Source organism: Scomber japonicus, chromosome 1, assembly GCF_027409825.1.
Source record: "Scomber japonicus isolate fScoJap1 chromosome 1, fScoJap1.pri, whole genome shotgun sequence".
Lineage (NCBI taxonomy): Eukaryota > Metazoa > Chordata > Actinopteri > Scombriformes > Scombridae > Scomber > Scomber japonicus.
The window spans coordinates 14,777,327-14,801,131 of NC_070578.1; the positions used below are offsets into that span (position 1 = coordinate 14,777,327).

General features: G+C 39.3%; 1 protein-coding gene across 1 annotated transcript in view; it reads right to left on the reverse strand.

Annotated features, from left to right (window-relative positions):
• LOC128358928 (RNA polymerase II elongation factor ELL-like) overlaps positions 1–6,565 on the reverse strand; it is a 28,693-nt gene extending 22,128 nt beyond the window's left edge. Inside the window, exons 1-2 of the mRNA XM_053319334.1 lie at positions 6,428–6,565; positions 5,811–5,858 (exon numbers count right to left, since the gene is read on the reverse strand). Of these exons, the coding sequence (XP_053175309.1) occupies positions 5,811–5,858; positions 6,428–6,565 (186 nt within the window). The remainder of the gene's footprint in view (positions 1–5,810; positions 5,859–6,427) is intronic.
• Between the last annotated feature and the right edge of the window lie 17,240 nt (positions 6,566–23,805).

Genomic DNA, 23,805 nt, shown 5'->3' on the forward strand with positions numbered 1-23,805 from the left:
TGCACTCTAAGCAGTCGACCACCAGGGCGCTCCATCTCTGCCAACTTTTGTTGCTATCAGTTTAAGAACTAACTTGATAAGAGGATTCAATTGACATTTTGGCCTATAATTTCTGAGCTGTAAGTCAAACAAATAAAATTTCTTCCTGGATTCTGTGGGTCCAGACAAACCCCGCACATGTGCACCCTGATAGATCTTCTACCATTTTTGAATGCCAACCAAATCTCTTAATTTCTTCACTGATTCAGAGGTCTGAAACAAGACTCAATAAATACAATATTTATTAAGATTCCTCATGTTTAAGATTAAACAAAATAAATGAGATGATGGCTTGTCAGTTTTAATGTTAACCCTCAGAAATGTGATAATGATGCTTTTCTTCATACTGACTTACAACACTAAGGCCATGATTACTGTGAAACAAATTTAAGGTAATAATTACACTTTTCTCTGACTTCCCCAATACCTCCAACAGCAAAAAACATTAGTTTACATAAGTTATTTGATTGCTGTAAAGTAAAACTCAAGAAACACAGTAATTGTGACAAATAATGACTTAATTAGTTATTATTGAACTGGGTTACACTTACAGATTAAGTTCATTTGTTTATATGACAGTTGTAATAAACATAGTATTGTTTGTGTGCATTTACACCAAATGAGATGAGATAATAGTATAAGCCTTGCTCAGTAGTATACAGCATTGCTTGTCATATTATGTATGCAATTATTTAATTATTTAATTTTATCTTATTTTCCTTGTCACTGTGCATTTGTAAGTATTGTTTAGTATTTTGTTGTTATCACTTATTATGGACATGCTACCTGTTGAGGTAACCTATGACCTTTCAAATAGTCAGACAACTTCAGTTAGTCCATAGTCCAAATCACCCTACATCTTACTTCAAAATGTTCTCCTAAGGAACACTTCCCAACCGTTGCCATGTAACATTGAAAATCATAATTCTGTCATTTCTAAATGTTTAAGTTTTTCCTCAGTTGAAATCAGGACTGTCAGTATGTGTGGCAGCACTACCAGTCAGTTCACTCTCAACTGTGACTCATAAATGTCTCCACACGTTGAGGACATGGATGAGAAAGGCTAATTTTCCTGGCTTTATCAAACTATAAAGTCAATTGAACAAAAACTGTGAGAGACTGCTGTCGGTGCACAGAGCTTATGTTTCCTGCTAGCTTTTGGTTGAATGTGGGGTCTGGGTGTAGATCTCATGCAGCCCATTGTTTCCACATCCTCTGCAGTCTGAGTAATGGCCTTCTGAAAACAGGCCGTCTTTTGTTCTGGCCTCCTCGGCTCCAGAGTGGGATGCCATGGCACTGCTTCCCCTTTCTGGTTGATAGGAGGAGAGGGAGGAGGAGCAGGAGCAGGAGGAGGAGGAGGAGGAGGGAGTGAAACCTGTCGCCACCACCGCTGTCTGTTATCAGCAGGAGGCAAGTCACTCTGGGCTGGGTGCTAATGCAAACTCAGTGAATGTGTGTGTGTCTGTGTTAATCCAGCGTGAGCAAAGAGAGGCTCAGCTCTAGCTCCTCTCACCAGGGTGTAATCAGCATTACTGCCACTCATAAGCCTGAGGAGGGAGAAAGGCCAAAGTCGAGCTATCAGCCAAACATCTCCGACACTGGCTTAGAGACACACACACACACAGACAGACACAAACACACACACTCAGACAGCCAGCCAGTCAGCCAGCCAGCCAGCCAGCCAGCCAGCCAGCCAGCCAGCCAGCCAGCCACCACCCTCACCCTCATCCTCATCCTCACCACACTTCAGTAAACACTACTTCTCATCATCTCATCACAAACAAAAGAGCAGAATCGTTCCCAGGGCCACAAGTTGACACATGCCATTTAAGACAAGCCCCCACCACAATGGAGGACAGCAATACAAAACACAATGTGTGTCTGTGTCTCTGGCCGAGTGGAAGAGAGAGGGACAGCAAATACAGGAGCAGAAAATACAAAGAGAGAAACAGGGATTTTGCTAGTTTTTTTATGATCCCACAGTCAATTACTCATCGCTTCGAGCAACGCTGTGTCTTCTCTCTAGCTGAGCTCCACATGCTGGCACTGGGTGATTAATGTGGCTGCCTTCAGTGGGAGACAGTGCATGTAATCAAGCCCGAGCCTGTAATCACCTTCCACTCCTTTTCATTTGCAATTTCACAGAAGGGACAGAGCTTCTGCCAGAACTGCAAGCTCTTGTACTGGGGGAGAGGAAGCTGGGTGTAGAGGTGGAGGGCAGCAAAGAGGGGTGCTGTGCCACAAGCATCCCCTGAAGTTTCCCCCCCTACAATGCCAAGAATGATACGTCTCTAGCAGGTGCCTGGAGGCCAAACTGTCAACTTCAACAAACTGCAGGTCACTGTGCCCCAACAAACTCCCCCCCTCTTCTTCTTCTAACCCCTGAAGCTAGGTGGGATCTTCCACAGAATGCTATCTTTCCAGACATGTAGGGCCGTACCATGTCATGCGTGGGGGGAAACAAGTGCCCTTTTATGCCTCATTAGCTTATGGTGTGGATATTCACATGAGGGAATTAGACGGGACACGTTCCTTGGCAAGCCAAGATGTGCTCCATATCTCCAAGCAGCTCAATCAGACAGAGAACGCATTTTCCAGCACTGCAGCTGGATCTCTGAGGGCTCTTGTCTTCGTCTTGCACTCACACGTTCACTAAATAAACATGTAATCCGGTCGGTGCACGCAAGATTTTCATTCTCGGCTTTTTAGGAAAAGTGGCAACCTATAACCACCAGTGTTTAAAAACATCATAATCCCTCAACAATTTTCTCTTTGTGGGCACTCACTGATTAACGTGATCTGGGAGAAAACAACACACACTTATCACAAGTGACATAAACAACATATACAGTACACTGAAGGGATTATTGAAATGCAGTGAAAGCTCTTTTGTGAAAATACACACATGCTTACATTCTTAATTGCCCAACATCTTTTTCATGTGCTGTTAAATGCTTTTTAATTTCAAGTTTTAAAATGATTTATGCTCAAACTACAGACATTTTCGATATATATGACTTTGATTATTCTGTACTCCTGCCAAAATATAATTTATTCTCATATAAAAACAAGGCCAGATAAAAGTCTAGACCATAAACTTTGGCCATGGTTGAATAACTATGTGTAAAACAGAAGCTGTTTGCAGCTCTTTCCATTTTGGTCTCCACTCCATTAGATTCACAGCAGGGAAGCTTCTATCATGTTGGGCACAAACAAACCCTCAGGGCAGGCCACAGCACATCTGGACTGATGGTAATGCGTTAGGCTGAAAAACTCGATTCATTTTGGGTGATCCAAGCAGGGTGACAACACACAGCCTGCATTCCCCTGCTCATTGTTATTCAAATCAGCGAGACAACACACAATCAGTGGGGACTCTAGGGATCTCAGCATAAGCAGCCTAAACACACACACACAGAAAGACAGACAAAAAAAACCTACACACTCAGTCAAACGCACACATACTCATAGAGTGCCAAATAGTCCCTTATTCTCTCTCGTATGCACAGGCAAACCAAATAAACAAACACACACACCACACAAAGAGGGTCTTCAGGGGATCCACTCTGGTCCTGCCAGGCTAAAGACTTCTGCACAATGGGCAGAGGGGGCAGGACAGGAAAAGGAGGTGGGACATGAATAAATCATGCCTTTAGGGCCACACAGGGCACAGCATAAACACACACAAACCCAGACCAGATCCACACCCATGTCATAGCATGCAAATGCAAACTTTGAACACATAAAAATGCATGCATACTTGAACAGGATGTATTAGTCCACACTTCAACATCCAGGGTGTGTGTATGTTCTCAATTGTTTTTATTACACACGCACACACACACACACACACACACATATCTGAGTCAGACAGACAGGGAGCGCTAATACAAACTGAAGTCATGACGCCTCACGCTGTAATCAAGAGCATTATGGCTCCTGTAATTACCTCTAAACATTAATTTGGCTAATAACTTCAGAGCCATATACAGTGAGGGGTGTGAAATTCCCTGCAATCCCTTGACCATCATGATGACACCACAGGTCCAAAAATGAACTGTCATGATGTACAAAGTTCATAAACAGACCAAGACTTCATTCAGGTCACCTTACATGTTATATGTTAGTATTGACTGGTAATTCCTATACTGTATGTAATGCAGTAAATCTAACCAGCATATGTTGAGAAACAAAAACCCCATATAAATTTAATGTAATGCAGAATCAGTTTAATTCCCTTCTTTTGTTTTAAGAGCAATACCCCTCCTGCTTTGGGTATAAGACAATACCAGCAAATTGCCTGTTCTTAGTTAAATAGATTTCTATTTAAAAACACTTTCTTTTACAGCTACATTTGTTTCTCAGATCAACTGGGCTGAATCCAAGCACCCAGTCAGGTTTTATGGCCAACCAACTACTTCTCAGCACAAACTCCCACAGCTTAGTGTGTGTAGACTAAAGACCTGAAGCTGTGGATTAGATCTGCAGCTTTTCTTCTAATTTAATGCCAGACATATTCCCGTAAACGCTTGGTGCCTTATTGGAGTTGCAGTTAGGATCTACAGAGCCAGAGAAAAAAAAACAGCAGCTGACCTTCAACACCTGACGCCCAAGCAGAGTTTGTGCAGGAGCCAGTTTGGACACGTTACAGAAACTTCCTGGACTAACCAGAAAGCCCCAACCACCAGACCATAATAACAGTATTAACAATGGACAAGAAGTACAAATTAATTTGACTTGAGAGAATTATAAAGAGCATGCTGAACAAAACTGAAAATAGACACTTTGATCAGTTAAAACTAAAATTCAGACAAGGTAAAAGGAACACACACTCCACTATCACATACACTTTAAACCGGTTTCTTAACCACACAAGCCCCTTTACAAAACTCACCAACACTCAGCTCGTCTTGTCAAGACAAGAAGGGGGTTGCGACTCTTTCCAAGTCCATGCAATTAGCATTGACTGAAAGTAAACTATTCCCCAAGGACACTGCTCCTCACTACAGTCTAAACACACATAGTTCAGGCTGCATACGCAAAGATTATGGTTCAAAAGCCCAAGAACACTGCTAATGTAGTCGTGTCTTAGATAATTACACACACACACACACACACACACACACACTGCATTAAAGTGTATTTTCCCAAAGGAGAACAAGGTGCAAAAGGCTAATCTACATCACTGAAGGCTCTTCACTTGACTTCTAAGTCCTCTGCCTACTGTTGGCTCTGGCTCTGTCAGTGTGTGTGTGTGTGTGCACTTCTCCCTCCCTCCCTCCTCCCCGTTCTTTTCCCAGCGCCGCTCGCTGACCTAACAAAGCTTCTCCAGTCACCAGCCTGACCCAGTAACCTGCATGCCTCCTATCTGCTGAAGACGACCAGCTATAAGCTCCCATCTGAGCGCACCGGCTGGTGCAGCAGTACAGTATATGGTGGGACGTGTGAGTCAACAGCCATTGGTGATGAACAAAAGCTTCTTTTGAAATAACATTAATTGTAGCCTGCACTTTTATTTGAAGAAACACACGTGAAATAAAAATGACGAGTTGCTTTCTTAACAGAAAGCACTGTTTTATCATCTGCTAAGGGTTTAATCCACTTAAAGAAATAAGATAAAGCCTTGTGGGATGCAGATGAGTTAAATAACAAAAGTGATTAAGCCACCTGAAATTTAAGCTGCCAGTGCTTTACTGTTAGATTGGATTTGTAACAAGATTAGACTTAATGTGCACAATAAACTGAACTTGCAGCAAAAATAATAAACTCACCCCTTGGTTTCCTTTGAAACAAATCGATGGTTCACTTGGTAAAGATCCCTGAGGAGAAAAGAAAAAAGACAGTTTAAATTTGGTTGTGATTGGTTGGTTGTGTTATAGTTGCACATATAGAGAAGCCTGTAATCTCAACATAATTATGCTTTAAGTTAAAGTTGCACAATCAATAACGCCTGTGTGCTGCTAATGGTCTTCACTACTGGAGCTCATTATGAGACAAACCAGCCGACTTGTCAATTAGATAACTAGGCAGACTGCGGGCTCTCTCTGTTTTTCTCTTTACTTTGAAGCACAGGAAGGTTTCCCAGCATATAGCTGACGGCTTCGTCTTTCCCGACAATCACAGCCTTCACGTCCCGGTATGCGATGCAGCAACGCAGCCAAACTGACTCAGGAGGCAACGCACTTACAATAACTGTGATAACTTGCTTGAGCGACTCTCATTTATTTGTTTCTATATTTTAAAGGCAGACTAAACGTTATAAAGAAAATATATAAAACGCTTTACACTCACTACGGAAAAACAATTTAACCAAATGTAAGTAACAAATAAGAGAAGAGGAGCACAGGCGACAACTTTGACAAGTGCTGCTGTGTGCTCATCTCGGTACCTTGATGTTTTGGTAAGCCTCCAGCGCTCTGATAGCCGTGTCCGTGAGCTTGACATGGTACAGCGTCCTGTTGGGGCTGTTTTTGTTGTTTTTTCCACAGGAGAGCCCATAGTGGTGCTCCTGCTTGAGCGAAGCCATCGCTGGCTTTTCTCTCTGCCTGCAATTAAAGCAGCTTTCCTCTCTCAGCCCCTCAGCTCAACACTCTGCCTGCTACGTCACGGTGTGGGCGGAGCTCAGCAAACACCACTGTATTTCTATTTATACAATATATGTAATTATTTCTACATCCTCATCATGGTACTTTTCTTTATTCTTGTTAAAGTTCTTTGCTCTTTGTTTATCCCAAGAAATCTGAAAAATTGCCGTAAAATGTATGCCCTCTAGAATTTTAAAGATGTAACATGTTGAATTTAGTGGCATCTAGCTGAACAAATTTAGCAGAAATTGAATATAATATTCATAAGTATATAATTACCTGAAAATAAAAATTGGTATGTTTCATTACCTTATAATGAGCCCTTTATATCTACATACGGTGTGGGTCCTTTTCCATGGAGCCTACCATGTTGTTTCTACGGCAGCAGAGAATGGACAGGGTCTGAAGAGGACCTTTGTATTTTTCACGAGTTTTGAGGCTATCGTAGGTTCTCCTAAGTGTTTGAACATGCAGGGTGAGGGGAGGGGTATTCATCTGGATGCAACCTGCAACTCACCGCTAGATACCACTAAATCCTACACACTGGTCCTTTAAGGACAAGATGACATTTTAAAAATGCCTTTTTAACCTTTTTAGATGCTATCACCAATCACATTTCCACCTATTTAACAATATACCAAAATAAACAAACAGAATCAATCTTTGTATTCTTATACAGTAAAACAAAATATGACATGTAGCCTACTTACATAAACTCGAACCAACCAATTTCAACCAATAATATCATGATATCCACCCATCAACCAGTCTTTCACTTTTAGCAGTTAGGAACAGTTTTAGGAGTTAAGACTAATTCCAATCAAATTCCTCCCATTACATGCTGCCGCTCTCACTCGGGAATATATCATAATACGGAAATTAGATACTCTCTAAATGCCATTTCATCTGGAATTTAAAGGTGAATTTAAAATAATTTTTTGATAAACAATATAATGTGAAATATATGTAAAGTAATGGGAAAAGGCTCACTCATAATGATAAACCTACAGATGATTATTTCCTCCTCCTCAGCTCTATGGAGCATCTTAGCATCTTTCAGCTCATTGTTTTGGTTTACTGTTTTGGTACACTCTCACCAGCCTTGTTAGCCTAATTTCTAAGAACAGCATGCAGTTGTTTTCAGTGAACCCACTACACACTACCTGTCCCACACAACAAACAGCCGCCAAAGTTAGCTATTAGCTGGCACACATACAGTAGGTGATGAGCAGATAGAAATCATTGTGAAAATCAGAGCTAGAAGGAAAGTCACCATTTTGTGGTAACAACCCACACTAAAGAGTGCAGGCATCCCCTTTAATGTAAAGGGATGCATAACTTGCGCCACCAGTGGGGTGATATACATACTGAGCCTGTGTAGCTTGATGTATATGGGGAAAGATAAGATAGACAATTGAAAATTTTGGATTTCAGAACCCAAAAGCACCATTAGGAAACAGGATCCAATTTCTTTTCACACTATTTCCAGTCTACTCTACGCTTTGAGACACTGAGAATGTCAATTGCAATAAACAAGTCAGCAATCTGGCTCTGTTGCTTTTGAAACGGGAAGCAATCTGGATACATGAATAAGCCAAACTATTACCACATGGACTGAATGAAGACCTATTTGAGAAGTGTTTCCTTAGAAGTAAAGTTTTGCTGCTATTCAGCTTTGATACAAGTTATTCAAAATTATGCTGGAATTTAATTTTCTTTTGACTTGTTCATTGAATAATGTAGTTATCCTATAGGGTGCCTTGTGTGATGTTTGACAATGTATAGAAAGTGGTTTTCAACCTATTCTTTTATTTGATATTATTTTTACTTTGTCTTATTTATTTAATATATGTTTATATTCTCATTATCTCCAACTGTATTCCATTGTCCTCTACCCTCATCTTGTCAATATCAGTCTTGTTACCGCTCTCTGTGTTGTGTTTTTTTGTTTTTTATTATAATGCCTTGTCTGTCAAAGCACTTTGTAAACTCTGTTTTTAAAAGGTGCTATATAAATAAAGTTATCATTATTATTATTATTATTATTATTATTATTATTATTATTATTATTCCTGTTTGGCTCCTGATGACGGTATAAGTTGAAATGTTTGGCTTTCATTCAGCACAATGCTGCTTCAATAAAGAAGAAGCTGATGAAAGTCCTTCAAGCAGTCTAAAGCTCCAAGCGCTAAACCTGCAAATTGCAATAAATGCCGTAACTTTGTTTTAGATGCACATAAATGAGAAATGTGTCACTACATTGTGCAGGATCTGCTTTGAACTGACTTTATTGGCAGTCAATTCGGCCCAACCTAACAAGCTGGTCAACATTTCTAAATAAATACCATTCTATTGTCTGATGATACTCCAACAGACAATGATTCATTAATTAAACAAGACAAGTCAAAGTCAGCTTTGCCAGCCCATAAATGTAATGTGTAAGATAATTTGTTTTTATATTAAAGCTGTAGCACAATAGTAAGAATGTATATGTTACATCAGTATGATAAGACTGCTTTACTGTTTGCTGGATACTCATTCATTAACACCAGAGTATAAAAATAAAATAATGTGATTATGTATTGACAGTTTTTACATAAAATGAAGCATTAGTGTATTTATTACAGCATGAAAACAATAACACATATAGTTTCTGCAAATATCTACTATTTATAGATTTGAATTGATTGATAATTAGCAGGTCATCTATTTGACTATCTAAAAGGGAAAAAAAAGACAGGAAACGAAAAAATAAATACAATAATCACAATGTGCGTCAGTTTGCAAATAATCCTTTGCAGGAAAGATGCTTATCCTGAGGAGTTAATGGGCTTAGTTATCGCAATTTTTGACAGTCTGTCCAACTTTACCTTGTCCTGTTTTTTGAGACCCAGCAGTGAACAGTCAGCTAAAACTGATACTGAACCCATAGCTGGGTAGACCTGTTATCTGTTGTATTATGTTTCTTAAAGCCCTACAAACATGACCAAGCTGAATGACAGCCAATCTAGGCAACTTAAGTGTTTGCATAACTGTGAGAAAGCGCAACACTGATGGTGGATGGCAAAGCAGATGAGTCTGACAAGTAAGCCTATTTGGCTAAATTGCTAAGCTACTCCCTGAATGAAAGTACCTAGCAGGGAGGGGTGACTGTGGGTCAACGGAGAACAGGTGGTGTTGAATCTTCACGTCATGCCTCAGCTCCATGAACCTGAGATTTAGCAAAACCCTATATCTACTCCTTACCATTAATTCCCTAAAATCCAATAAACCTTGTACTTACACAAAATATAAACCTGTAAATTCGGCTCCTGTGATAAGTACACACAGTATAATAACACTTAAAATAAGCATCCATCCCCCACACACCACCCCCACTAGTACATTTTTGTCCTCTTTAGGTTTCAAGTCACTCCTCCGACAGCAGTGGGAGATTAACCCATTTGAGCCCCTCCTTCTTCTTTACCTGGATCGCCTGTCTCATCCACTCATTGTCTGCGGTTTGCCATCTGCTGCATGGGAAACCGCTGATGCACCCCGACCCCCTGGGAGGTATGTTTCACACCTGAGGTCAATGACTCCCAGGACACCTGCCACTGGCAAGAAACAGAGCTTGTTCTCATTGTACTGGCGTCCCTCATGTCTCCCTTCTTTAGTACAGAACATCACCACCAAAGGTTAAATAATATAGATTACATCACGACTTTATAGAGAGAACATAATGTCTACACAGCCATACATGATGTCTACATACATTTCCATTGTGATGGAAATATAATGAGGTGGTTTACATCTTGTCTGTCTTGGCTATCTGTATACATTTCATTAACATGATGATTACAAAGTGATGTGAATCTCATGGTGGTGCTGGAAGAAAACAAACTTATTCTGACATATTGTCTGGGAACCATGAATACAAAATCTTGTGCTAATCCATCTAATATATGTAAAGATATTTTGGTGGAAAAGTGAAAATTTGGGCCTGCTGGTGGCACTCAAAGTACAGCCACATAGTGTAGCTAAAAATTGGTGTAATCTGTGTTAACTGGCGTCATCTCAGATTCTTGGGATAGGATGTGGAAGGTATAGCAGCATGCTTTGCTGTCTTTTGTGATACAGTCATAGAGTCAGAAATGCTCAAATACTATATCTTGAACAGAATATTATGCACTATTTTAAAACACTAAACCTTACAAAGGCGTTGGAAGTTTAACAAACCTTTCTAACACGTCTCATCCGCATCTGTCTACTCCATTTAGGATTTGGTTTCTAACATGCTCAAACTGGTACAACGATGGCATGAAATAAGTTTAAGTCTTTGAGGTCTGCAGTTAAGACGGCATAATGTGAATGCAAATCTATCATTTTATTGAAGTCGGGAAGTCGGAACGCTTTGGCATGCTCAACCAGACAGACCTGATCAGCATTTCTTATAAAGTTTAGAGAGCATCTCCAACTATGGTAAAGTTGCTGTTCCTGTCAGTCTCCACCATACAGATACACATAATGATGATACAATAGTTAAGAGAATCTACATGGATTTGCTTTTTTCTGCTTGCAGTGTTCAGTTATATTGTAATATATGTTGCCTTCACACAGACAGCTAGGCCAACACAAATGCAATAGATCTGCCTGAAGTAAAAAAAAAATACAAAAAAACATTAGCATGCATGCGTAGCACACACACAATAACACACCTTGTTCAGTCACTGCACATTTTACTGCACAATAAAATCTGACAAAATGTTCACAGAGACACCTGCAAATGACTCAAAGGCTGAGGTTTAGAAAGAGTAAGTGATGTACACATGTATATGCGCGCACACACACACACTGTTATTTCAGCTGGCAGGGATGGTGTGTCTTGGAGTTGAGAAAGCACTTATGAATTTGGGAAAGGGTGCAGGTTAGAGACACTTACACCTTTTGTGTGGGCCTGATGCTTCCCCTGGTATCCTGGTGTTCTTTCATAGACCCCAGAAAATTGTTTTTTTTTTTTTGTAGTAAGAATTCAGACAAGTAATTTTCAGTGCAAGAGCAACGTTACAAAGTCCAGAGAATGTTTTCTTACCCCAAAGTTTATTTCAAGTAATCAGACTCCATTTTAGACACATTGTGAAACGTTAAAGATGATGGATGTTTGCTTGTTCTCCCTCGTTAACGGAAACTTGCTTTGAGATAACTTGATGTTGGCTAAGCTGTAATAGACATCAGTTAATTGATGTTTGCAAATGAGTGTTCTCTGCAGTACAGAACATATTGTATTCTCTCATACTTAAAAAGACAGATAAATATGCCCTGAGGATTTACTCTGATCTGATTTCCATGTCTGTCAATATGAATTGGCAAAATGTTGCCAAATCAAACAGAATAAGACATCAGATGTTTCAAGACATGTGGCATAGCATTTCATTCAGTTTTGTGAATGCAGAAAACATAAAAACAGCTCTGTAATTAATGTTTGCTACTATTATTTCAGTTTTGCACATCCCTGAGTTTTTATGAACAGGGGATTTACACACAAAATACAACTTGTAAAATATGAAAATCACTAAATTGCGTTTCTGAAAAAAAAAAAAAGAATTGACTTAGGCTTTAAAAATCTGCAACCTGAAGTTCAACAGTTCAAAAACACATTTCATATTGAATTTTATGTCTGATGTTTGTTCTAAACTCTCTATGATTTGACTAAGAAGTAATATTAATTTGTGATTGGGTCATGGTACTATTCATCAGTACCAGTAATTTTGACAAATTTGTCCAAATTTTAATGACTTCCTTTGACACTTCATACTGAATGAACTTTCACTAACAGTCCCCATTATCAACTAATGTTGCTAAATGTTATGTCTTAAACTAGTGCTTTGTGGTTGTTATAATGGGTTAATAATGGTTACTGTTAACAATGATCCCTTCATGACCCCATGCACAGCAAACATTTTCACAAATCTTACTGAACAAATACCTGACAACTGTACTGGATACAATTTTCGCTTTTATATGAGTAAACCGTGAAAGAAAAAAACCCTCAGAAGTCCTAACATTGATGCATAAAGACACAGTTAAGGCTTCTGTGTTTCAGAAGTGGAGGAATTTCAAGGCTGCGTGTTACTTGCAAGGCATGCTGGCAGTAGACAGACCTCTTCACTTCTCACTAAAACCCTGCTGTTGCTGGTCAGGGAGTCCTCCTGTCTGTGATCTGTTAGAGCTCAGAGATCCAATACAAAAAAAAGAATATTAAGCAACATTTTAACAAAATTAGTTTAATGTTTTCTTCAACTGGAGTCCAAGGACAAAGAGTGCAGCCAGTGCTCAAAGAGAGACATATATTTGAAACTACAGAACTTGAGCTGAAAACCAACTGAAGCTGTCACACCGCGATGTAAGATAAGATTTAATCAAAACAATCTACCTGCTGTAAAGTGCGGTGGCTTAGATGAAACTAACTACCTCCTTCCTCCAAAAAAAAAAGTAAAATAATAAAAAAACATCTGGACCTGGTAATAGTCTACAGTAGCCTGAAAGAAGCAGGCTTATTCAGCAATGTTGGTGGATTACGCTCACATCTGAGATTTGCACGTTTGTTTTCACTGTCTTCAAAGTGAAGGTGGGTGCAAAGTTTCCCACAAAGCAACACAATCAGACTTTTCATTCCCTCTGCATGTATGTGTGTGTGTGTGTGTGTGTGTGTGTGTGTGTGTGTGTGTGTGTGTGTCCATGTCATCACCCATGCACACACACACACACACACACACACACACACACACACACACACACACACACACACACACACACACACACACACACACACACACACACACACACACACACACACACACAGACGCATGCATGCATGCATGCATGTATACACTTGTTGCTAAGCAGACCCAGGTGTTTGGTGTTTTATTGAGATCACATGCCCTTTACAGCCACCACTTTTACAGTGACTACAGGTGTGATTGATCATTCTACGCATGAAAAGAGACAGCAGTCAAACAAGAAATGCTCTGTGTTGTCCCAGCCTGGAAAACATCTTCATAATGTCAGAGTGCTGCTGCGCCATTGTGCCTCCACGTAGTCAATGTCTTTAAAGATTCTTTTAAAAAAAAGAGTTATTATTCCCTGCTGTTGTTGGGTTTTTGATGATGACAATGATTCATATTACAACTATCCTTTCAGCTTCTCATACACCCCCTGTTTTTGTTTGCTTCAAGCTGTCTTTTTTTTTTTTTTGAACAAACGCTCCAGCGGTGAAAACCAACCACATTCTGCTTACAGCAATATCTCGGGACAGTTGATGTCTGTGTTTTTACAGCATAATTGGCATAATTGGACAATTTTTTGATTAAAATATAAGCCTGTTCTGGCACAACCAGCTTTTTTGCCACTGCACACAATAGACAACAACGAATGGCGCCCGCCACTGGAACAGGATTGGATAATTGGGAGCAAGAGCAGATTTCCCATAACCACAGGGGCACAGTGACAGAGCGATCCAATAAAAGTCAGACACCAGACTACTGAAGCCTTTATGTCAAGGGACCAGGAAGAGTCTGTGTCTTTGAAACCATGTTTTGACTGACCAGAATAATGGGTCGACCAGGTCTGTACGATCCTTTTAGGAGGAGGAGGGGGTTTTATTGTTTCAAATGACTAATAAACTGGTTCAGCCTTGAATCAGACAATATCTAAAGCACAATCATAGATGAGCGATTAGCAGAACAGAATATTTGCTCTTGACTCAAAATCCCACAGATGCTGGTGTAAAAGATTAGCAGCAATATAGAAGCGGTAGGAATTGAACAGTAATGAAATCCACTGATCCGTTCATGTCATGAATAATTTTGAGTCCATATGATAAAGTGAAGTTATTACTTAACTCATATTTGAACTCTCCTGATGCCATAAGGGGGATGTTGATATGTAAAACAAAGCCCTATGTCTCGCTGACACATTTCTTTAAAGACAAAAAAAAGATTGCAATGTTCATCTTGTGTGTTTAACCACCACAAAGTCGCCTTTGAAGCTTGATTTAAGTCATTGCACTGTCAAGAGCTGTATTATGTATTACAGCCAGGTAATCACACTTGAAAGCCAAGGACTAGAGATGTACAAAAGAGTTGCACAGTGTCTTATCTCTGAGTTTAATACCACTCATTTTGTGCCTGTTGTTCAGCAGGATGATGTTTGGGGGGGGGGGGTACAGTACAGTCATTCAGCCAGCTAGTTTCCCCGGCAGCTCTTAAGGGTGTAGATGACTCACTGAGGCCACAGACGTCATCATCGTATTCAGGGCAGGTGCCTTCATATTGCCACAGCTGCACAGCACTCAGTTTCCCCAAAATGGGTGAGAAAGAAGGAGGAAAAATAAACAGAGTGAAAGAGAGAATGAAGAAAAGTCGATTTAATGTGTAAAAAAAGAACAAGACAGTACACAAATGAGAGGTCTGCCTTTTCTTATGTCTTTGAAAACATGCAGACAATATTTTTGTCTTTTTCTGGATTTATACCAGTGCTTTTTGAATAATGAATGAAACACAAGTATGCATGTTAAAGTTCAGGTCCTGCTGCTGCTGAAGACCGCGTCTCAATCTCATGTGTGAAACTTTCTGAGCAAAGTAGAATTTCGCTGTAATGAGAGCATGGGTATACCCAGGCTACCTCTAGACACTACTGGGCATCATGGGTGTCACAACTTCATTATGACCGACAGCAAAAGATAGAGCACACACTCTTCTAAAATCATTATAATTTCATATTGACACACTTTGTACATCTTTGTTTCCTTGATACAGCAAGTTCGGTAATGATAACTGTTCTCTGTAATGGATCAATATGCACATTTGTTTACATGCATCACTGGAAACTGGAAGTCAGTACCTTGAAGATCCAGAATCCTAAAACACCATGGTGTGTAAGAGATATACAGTCCAGTTAACAAATAAAATCATGAAAAAACAACGGGTTCACATGATGGAGATTGTGTTAAGTAATCATTATTATCCAAATTAAAGCTGAGAAGCGTTGTGAGCTGCAACAAGACTAAAGGAGTATGCTGTGTCTAATTCCACCCTTCATAATATTTGTCACAGGGCGTACTCTTGGGGAAAAGGCACTGTACATATTTGTTACACCTCAGACCGACAGTAATGGGCTTCACTGTACAGAACCGACCTGCTGTACTCGTTCCCCTCTGCTCCGGTCCCAGGAGTCCTGTCTGTAGATGGGTAAGGGGTTCCCATGTGTCCTGCCACTCAGCTAATTGAGGCCCGGTAAAGGCAAGTTACCATGGAGGAGACTCCCACATCTGGGATGCTACTTTTAGTGTCGCTCTTTTGGGAACATAATGGTAAGTTTGTGCTGAACATTTATATATTTTATACATATAGAAGAACAGTAAAACATTTCCATTTGCTGTGTGATGATTTTCTTTTACATTAGTCATATATTTAGAAATAGAATCAGAGAAATGCAATAACCCTGTGGTGATCTGTCTCCTCATAAGAACAAACACTGACTAAAAATATGGATTTATACACCATATGGATTTATACACCATACAAGTTTTATCCAACCACTAAATTGCATGTATAAAAATCATATTGTGGTCCAGCAGGATGTGTGTGCAATAGACATGTGCCGTAAAAATGTGTTGTGAGACACACCAAGGAGCTCATGGGAATCAGTAACATTTCATGGATACTGAGTGTTTTCGTTGAGTCGTCACTGCACATCCAATAGATTTCACAGAGATGGAATAATTCTCTGTGCTTTACATGCAGAGTGTGGAGCTGTCACTCAGCTTGTCTGCAGATGCTGGAAACAACTGAGATGAGTCAGCCAGGAGACAGCAGTGAGCTCCGGCAGCTATCATTCAGATGTACAAGATGTAGCAACATTACACAGATGCTACAGAAGCAATGTTTATGTATTCCTTTTACCTTTTTTATTCTAGGGTAATGTATTTTTGTGTTTTTTATTGTGGAGTTAATGGAACCTTTAGCACTTTATCATTTGCCTATTGTCTGTGGTGTTTGTAAAATGTGTGTCATGATGGATGCCTGTCTTCTCCTACTGCAAACCACATCTACCTGTACAAATAAGTAATCTGGATCTGAACCTCACAGCAGGAGGTTGAAGAGAGAGACAGAGATGAAGACAGAGACAGCATGCATGGAAAATATCAGCAAATATATTGGCAAAAACCTGCAAAAATAATCCATATTTTGGAAGTTATAACCCTTCAAATGTTAAATGTGTTTCTTTTTAGTTCTGCTGTGATTATCCCACTTCCAAAATCTATTTGAATGTTGGACCAGTCAATCTTGTCATAGATACTTGGTATGATCCAGGACTCCATCCACTGTTATCTAGTCAACTCTGATATTCTGGATGTGCATTAGCTGAGAAGTGACTTTTACCTTGGCAACTATTCAAAAACACATCATCTGGACAATGTCATGATTTCATTTAATTATTGTAATGAGACCAGTCTTGACGTAAGCGCATTTGCTCAGCATATTGACAACGTGAGCAATGAAATCCCTAAAACAGTATTTTGGATTTATCTGCAGGCTTGGTTCTTTTTTTTTTTTTTTTTTTTTTTTTTTTACAACTGCTTTAAATGTGATACAGATTCAAAAAACACCCAAGTAACTTTGAAGACTTGTTAACAACAGCCTGTTGCATTTAAAGCTCTGCTGCAGTGCACTCCTTCATTTTGTGCTCTTAAAAGCAGGTTACAAGTGACTTTAACCAGGATACAAACTTCTGGTGTAAATTTAGAAAATGATGCCATAATTTTCTCCTTGGATGACAGCTATTGTTCCTGGTGACAGAACATTCAATTAAGCGGTGTCAGAGACATGTTTCACGTTTCACTGCACACAGCAACGTAGCTGAGGGAAGCCGATTTGTGAATCAACTGATCAAATTAAATGTACTGTTTTTTTTCTCCTGCTAATCTCACAGTGCTCACATGGTGTCACAACCTCAGTTACAGCCATGGGGTCTATGACATCACTCTTTCCACTGTGCTATCTCACATGTGCCAATGAATCCGTTTTATTTGTCCGCACCAATTTCAAATTTTGCTTTTTGTGGGAGTCTTTCTTGTATATTTCCTTTCCTGTGCACCTGACCTGACTTCAAGAAGTCCTTAAGTCAAGGATTTTTTCTCTGTGCTTTCAGAAAGGTACATCCACAGTCCTGTCAGTGAAATTCAACCCAACCTAATCCCCACCCCTGCTGGATTGTGTTTAAGTGTTTTCCACGGCACAGGGTCAACCAGTACAACATCTGCACTCCAGGAGAAATTACTTTGATGCTCACGTGTCTTCTTTAGTCCCCAACTAACTTTTGATTACATAGACTAGTTTCCCTCAGGCAGCTAGGCCTCAGATAAAGAGGTGAAACAATGATTCTGCCTAAATGGCCTCTAAAGCAGGTGAGACAGGAGTGAAAATACAAAAGATGAATGGAAGAAGGTCTTTTTATCTGACTCAATCACCTCAAATCAACTAAATCTGCTTCAAAATTAATATTTCATTGTCAACTGGAGCATTTCAGTTATGTCTTAGCCAGTGTGCCAAAAAGTAAAAATAGATCACACAATCAAACTGAGGTATCAGAGGGTTCATAACATTTTTGCATAACTCTTTCCATGAACTGAAGAATTTCACCCATATTAGCAGAGAAGTAGATAGGAAACCTTCACTACATGTCCTATTTCCCCCAACACATTAACCCATTTTAACGGTCATTTCCACAATGTATTGTTTGAAGCTCTATGTTTAGTTCCGAGGAGGACAAAGGCAGGTGAAATGAATCACTGCATTGCATAATATTATTGTGTGGTGATACCCATGAGAGCTGAATATGTAACTCTTTCCAAACTGGAAGAAGAAATAAGTTTGTAAATCTTGTAAATTCAACTCCTGATCTCTTGATTACTGACAGAAGTTTAACATGAAAGCAAAACCTGACCGTATGCCTGAAGCATCTGTTGCATCTGTATGTGTAAGAATGAGTGTTTATACACAACTATAAAGAAATAAAAGGAATGGTTATTTCCATTATATGAAGGACATCTGTGATTATTTTAACCTAAATTGAAATGTTTGACTCTCTGTTCTGGAGTCCTCCTTGGTTTGGCATTCCACAACATATTTGTACTATTGAAATTAAATATGTTCAACGAATAACAATGGCTATTTTTTTATGACGGGAAGTTGAAACAAAATATATCAGCTCTGCCAACTAACTACTGTTAGCAGCCCACATTCCTCTAATCTAAAAAAGTCTAATATATTTTGGGTTAAAAGTGACCTAGATTATATTTTATATCAACATGTCAGAGGAATGTTCACTTTTATTATTTTGCATCAGGAAAGCCAGTGTGAGACCAAGTAAAAAACATTCATTCAGAGATTGGGGTTTAAAGGTTTTGGGTTTTTTGGGTTTTTGGGGGGTAAATAATACTTTCAAAAAAGTAGCACACTGGCTCGTTAATGTCCCTCAACTAATGCAAAAAGTAATGCACCTCAAAACAACAATACATATTTGAAAAAGTATGTACAATGTAAACTGAGTATGCAGTCACCTATACCATTCCTTATAAATGCTGTTGGGAAATAAGTTGCAACTGTGGGTTTTCAGAAGAGAGGGAGAGAGAGGGAGAGAGAGAGAGAGAGAGAGAGAGAGAGACTGGAGAGGGAGGGAGGGAGGGAGGGAGGGAGGGAGAGAGAGAGAGAGAGAGAGAACAAATGTACAGTAGCCTGCAATACAGCACAAACATAATAATTTCATAGGCTCATGTCAAAATTAGCTCCAGCAACTAGAATGCGAGGGACATTAAGGCAATGCAGAAGATGGGATCAGCAAGTCCCATCAATCATTGATGACAGCAGGCAGAACTCTGGCAGTGTGATGGATGACAGTGGTGAAATGAGACAGAGAAGAATGCACCATACGTCCAGCTTGTCATACTAACTTTGTACTGCTACACATCAGTGCCTCCACCACTTCATGATTAGCGTTAGCAAAGAGTGCTCCAAACAGAGCAGTCTGTATATATGAAGATGTTGCAATCAAATGTTGAAGGAGAAAGTGTCTGGTCTTCACATCACGTCATGACTGCATGATTTCATGAATCATCTATCACCTGTGTGGACTGAATTATTTTTTAAAAACTGCAGTACAAACATTCACTCACAAATGTAATACAGCAAATTCAGTTGCCTTTGTGTCAGTATTTTTTTATAATATAGGCTATGTTTAAACACACTCACACACGCTCGCACGCATGCACGAACACATACTCACGCACACACACACACACACACACACACACACACAGACAAACACACACAAACCCATACACACACACACACACACACACACACACACACTTTGTAGGCCCAAACTGAACTACTTATTTGCACATGATCATGAAAGGGTGTCTGTCAGTCAGCATGGAAACGTGCCAGGAGTAATGAGAGGGTAAGGACACTTACTGTTAATACAACTCATTTAGAAAAATCTGACAGTTAAATATAGTGTGAGGTTAGTGGAAAACCAAATTTATTTTGATTAAACTGGAGACGTGACATGACGAGCAGCACAACAGCAGTCACGGAAGGACAGCATTAACATTTAGGGGCTTTGTAAAGTACAAGCAGACAACATTGTCAAAATTACCAGGTGGTGATAATTGCACTGAGAGACAAAAACAGTTTGCTTAAAGCAGGATGCTGTCACTGAAAGCAGCTGTGGGGAAAACAAGTCAGAGGCAGACATCCTGGGCTGCCCTGTGTCGCCACCAGCCCAATAAACTGACCGCAGTGTTTGACATGCTGTTCTACACACTATTAAAGTCTTCATGCTCCAGCACGCAAGTGGCACTGAAAACACATTTTGGTTTATCCTCTGCAGGTTTAATTTTTTTCTTCTGGCGTTACAACTGTTTAATCATTAAGGTAAGATCTCAGTGTATCTAAAAGGACACAGTTCTCATAGGTCAATCCATAAAAACAGCCTCAAGCAGGATCTAGAAGTACATTTTTCCTTTGTGTCCAGGTCAGGAAAGTTTTACAATATGGTGGAGAATTACATTTCATGTGGAACAGACGACAATGGGGTTTTATATGGGCTTTTGAAGGGCTGAATGTCTATCTCTCACATACACAGAAATAGATGCATGGTAAGCTATAAATGATAATGATTTATACATGATATATTAATACATCATTATAATGGCCTGGCATTCATCAATTCATTTATTTTTATTGACATTTTTTCAAACTCATTAATCTTTTGTTATGTTTTATTCTGTTATGTACTATTCATTCCTTAATTCCAACCATATCTGATGGAACCACCTCGGACTGGACTGCAGTGGCTGGTGTGGCTTGGGGAGCTTGGGGGACTGGACTGGTTTGGGGCAGGACAGCTGGGTCAGGCTGGAGTCAGAGGACCTGAGCCACACTAAGCCCCTCTCCAAATAGAAAGCTGCTCCTCAGACCCAGTTGAACAGACCCGTCCTGTAGGGGTGCAGGCTGTTCTAAAGGGGATCTGACTTCCAACAGGCCAGCCACCTCCTATGAAGCAATTGAGAGAAAAGAAAGCAAGGAAGGAAAAACTAAAACGGACTAAAACTAAGAATAAAAAAAGGATAAAAGAAGCAAACAAAAAAGTAAAAGGACAGGAAAACAAAAATAAATACATGAAATGCTGCCCTGACCCAGCTGTCCTGACCTGATCTGCCCCAGATCCACCCTGATGCCTCTTTGTCCTTAAAGCCCAACAAAGATTCCCTCAAAGAAGATTGTAGTGATCTTTTTTTTCTTTTTTCCACCCAAGTTAACACACCTGAATACATATGTGGTACAATAAGAAACATTATGCCTTTATTTGTTTGTTTGTATTTGTTTTGCTCTAGAAATAAATTAACAACTATTATTCACTGGCATGGCAGTGCAAACAGGAGGGGTTAAACTCAAAAGGTCAATGAATATGCTATGCTTCCTCTAATTCACACAGGTGTGTAGCTGGTTTATAAATGTTGTAAAATGTGTAAAATATTACAATGGAAGTGTGTATAAATTGTCCACATTAACAAACATAATTAACAACAAATTAACTAATAAATACAGTTGACTATAATCCTTCAAATATTAATAAATTGAGAGAATTTGCATCAGATTAGGCTACATCTGCATGAAATCCACAGAGAGACACTATGCCTGATAGTGCTCAGCAGCAATGCTTTACTGCTATTTAAACTAAGTGCTGTCTGTCAGGTGCAAACATACTTCAACCATAGAGAAAAGATCAATACAGAAAAAATCATTTCTATTTACTGACAATATGTGTTTAATGTATTCCAGCTGGTGACCACTTGTCACAAGGACATTTCTCAATGACTACTCACTATGTGTGTTGTACATACACATCATTTTACCATCAATAATAAAAAGGGATCTAGCTTCATTACTTATAGATTTTTAGCACAGCACAGAACAGCCATCAAGAAAACATATGCAGAGAGGACTGCAGACCAGACCGGATCAAACATACAGCGTATAATTAAATTCAAAGAAGATCTTATTCTTGACCATATAGACTCGTGGCCGGACAATCACAGCAGTAGTTTGACGGCTCATTGTATTCAAACAGTAATTATATCCTTAAAATACAGTATTCCTCTTTCAGCAAGAAACCCAGTCCTGTCTATGCACTTCCTCCAAGTCACGTCCCTCTCTATGAATACATTTGAGTCTATTTCTAACACAGTATGCAGACTGTCATCCTCTTGCCAAGCGTGAACCTATGTTTCCAGCTCCCATTAAAAATGACGCAACAATTTTTTGAATGTTTCCCTAATCTGTATGATTTTTCCAAAAGATTAAAGCTCAGTGTTAACTTAACTTGTGTTACTTTATCAAATGTAGTTGCAGGCAATCACCTTCTCTTTAAAATGAAACAGATGTGCTAACTGAGAAAACACTCCAGCTGTTGGTTGACTGTGCCGTGACCTGAAGTGCACATAAGGCACATGCAAGTGTAACTCAGGCACACTTGCAGAAGTTGGTTGTGTTATTCTGTATTTATAGCTGCAGTGTGTGGGTACAAGTTCAATTTTAGGCAGACATGACTCAGTCATTTAGCTTATTTAACAACCACACATTCAACAAAACCACCCCACCAAAACTGCAAGGAACGTCACAGCTTTTTATTGTACACTAGAAAGTGTAGTTCCATTTTTTAATTTTAAGAACTATATAGGGACCCTAAAGGACACACTGTTATTGATGTAATCATTTTCTGATGATCTGGTCTACTTATGTTATCGTTACTTATCTAATTTGTAAAAATGTACGTAAAACTAACACAATTAGTTAACTGACAAAAAATAGTGTGTGGAAAGGTTTGTCTGAAATAATATGTAACAATGGAACAAAGTTCATTGCAAGGAACAGCAGAATATCTAACATGTATTTTTTATACCTGTATTTGGATACTTTTATAGTCATATGTAGCCTTCAGTGTGAGGAATGGCAAGATCGCTTACCTCAAAGTAGCTACTTTAGCATAGACTGCCCTCTGCTGGGTACTTTGTAATAAGATTTTAAAAAGTCACTGTTAAATTGTGTTTGACGGTAGTGGGTGTCAGCAGAGTGACTGAGTGAGTGAATTAAGACTCCTGATTAAAACTCCTCATAATGTTAAGGTATCAAAAGTACACTGTGGCTGGTTGGCAACATCTTCCATTGAGTTTCTCTGAACTTACTTAAAGTACATTACAAACATTACTAAGATGTTTTCAAGGTACACTGTAGACAGTGGTTATAAAACTTTTCTCATGTCAAGGAACCCTAAACTTTTGATTAGCCTATTGTTTTTACTTTTAGATGTTTTATAACAGAACTCTGTTAAAAGTGCATGAAACCCATATTTAAAGTGCATGAAACCCATGACCAAATCAGTCATGTATTCTGTCATTGTGCTACTTATGGCTTGAAATATAGTGAAAATAAATGACTCCTCTTTTTGCTGGGGACCCCCCTGGACCTTTGACTATAGACATCTACAGATAGCTATAAGCAACCAACCTTAATGCAAATCAATTCAATTTCAAATGCATTTTACTGCATAGGCTACAGACGTGTGTAACTCTTCGTGC